The sequence below is a fragment of the Galeopterus variegatus genome, unplaced genomic scaffold, assembly GCF_000696425.1.
Source record: "Galeopterus variegatus unplaced genomic scaffold, G_variegatus-3.0.2 Scaffold6364, whole genome shotgun sequence".
Classification (NCBI taxonomy): domain Eukaryota; kingdom Metazoa; phylum Chordata; class Mammalia; order Dermoptera; family Cynocephalidae; genus Galeopterus; species Galeopterus variegatus.
The window spans coordinates 48,078-49,832 of NW_007732475.1; the positions used below are offsets into that span (position 1 = coordinate 48,078).

At 65.4% G+C, this 1,755-nt stretch overlaps 1 protein-coding gene across 1 annotated transcript in view; it reads left to right on the forward strand.

Annotated features, from left to right (window-relative positions):
• Nucleotides 1-1,755, forward strand: part of B4GALNT4 (beta-1,4-N-acetyl-galactosaminyl transferase 4) — a 10,526-nt gene that overhangs the window by 6,250 nt on the left and 2,521 nt on the right. Inside the window, exons 11-12 of the mRNA XM_008590779.1 lie at nt 4-154; nt 545-573. Coding sequence (XP_008589001.1) covers nt 4-154; nt 545-573 — 180 coding nt within the window. The remainder of the gene's footprint in view (nt 1-3; nt 155-544; nt 574-1,755) is intronic.

Consider the following 1,755-nt stretch of genomic DNA (forward strand, 5'->3'; position numbering starts at 1 on the left):
CAGCGCACCTTCAGCGTGGGCGCCGTGGACTTCGAGCTGCTGCGCTCCGACTGGAACGACCTGCGCTGCAACGTGTCGGGCAACCTGCAGCTGCCCGAGGCCGAGGCCGTGGACGTGGTGGCTCAGTACATGGAGCGGCTAAACGCGCGGCATGGCGGGTATGGGGGCCCCGGCGGGAGGGGGTCCTAGTCTGCATGAGACCCTCGGGCGTTCCCAGGGCTCTGCAGTGCACTGGTCTGTGGTGGGTGCACACGACGCCCAGGGCCCTTGGAGTCCAGGGTTAGGGGTCCCTGCACCTCCAAACCCCACATCTGTCACCTTGGACCTGGACCAAAGGATAGATCTAAGCTGCAGAGGTCAGCGCTCAGTCCCAGCCAGTTGCTGGGCAGACAGACAGCCCCCTCCAGGGGCCAGAAACGTCCTAGGCTGAAGCTCAGGATCCCTGGACCCCTCCTCCTCTCCCAGCACAGTGCGGAGGAGTCTGGGCCGGGCTCCAGGGGAGGGCCCCTGGCTGCTGCTCCTTGGCCCCTGTGGTCTCCCCTAGGAATCCGGTCCTATCTCCACCCCATGCAGGTGTGGGGGGACGGCGTGTAATTTGGCCTCAGGGGGCATTGTGGCTTTCCCAGAACGGTCTGTGTTGTGCCAGCCTTGAAGGAGGGGCAGCACCTGCAGAGTTGTGGCCCAGATGAGCACTTTCCCTCCCCTCTGCCTTCAAACAGAGGCTTCACCTCATCTTGAGAAAATAGGACCCTGCCCTAGACCAGCAAAGGCACTGAGACAAAGATCTCTTTCGGGGGCAGGCCAGGGTGGCTGGCGGGCAGAGGACGGAGGCAGAGTCACACTCAGGACTTATTTTTCTTGTGCGTGGTGGAAGGTTTTGAGCAGGCCGGGGGCTTGACCCCTGTGGGCTGCAGGCAGGCGTGTTGCTGCCTCTGAGGGAGTGGACTGCAGAAGAGCATGGGGACCGTGATGGACAGGCGTGGTCCAGGGCAGTGGTGGGGTGGCCTGGACCCCTCCCCAGGGGGTGGGGGTCGCATTCTAGTGGCCCAGAGGGCAAGTGTGTTTCTGGCGCTGAGCTTCCTGAGAGGGACTCATCATCCCGTGGGTGGGAGGGGCCTGTCCCGCCAGGGTGGTAATGGCTGTGGCCCCACGTTTGCTCACCTGGGTTGAGAGGTGTGGTGGCCCCGAGGAGCAGGAGCGTAGACAGAACAACAGTGTTTGGGACGGAAGACCCTGACACTTGGGACAGGCTTGGTGGGAGTGAGCAGGAGTTGGCGGGAGGAGTGTGCACCCCCCAGAGGTCGCACAGGTGGGCTCCCCGAGTGAAGGGCACGGGCACTGGCTGCCAGGGGGGAGGGTATGAGGCAGGATGAAGAGACCTTCGTCTCGGGCAGGGTCCTGTTTTCTCAAGGTGAGGTTGGAGTAGGGGGTGAGGTGCTCAGCCGGGCCAGAAGCGGGGGTCACGGCAGGCCCCACAGCTCCCTCCACTCAGGGGTGACAGGGACGGAGGTGCTGTGGGAGGCAAAAGGCCTTCCCAGAGGAGGGGACCCCGGGCGGTGCAGAGGGAGGCCGGGGAGGACCGGAGCAGGCCGACAGGGGGCGCCCCGAGCAAAGGAAAACCCGAGCAGGGACCTGCCGCCTGGTGCTGGGGAGGTCCCAGGAGGCCACGTTGAGACAGGCCCCTCGTGCGGGGGGCGGGGGAGACCTCCTGCGTGCTTCTGAGCCTGACCGTGGAGGGCGGGCCGCGGGTGGCGG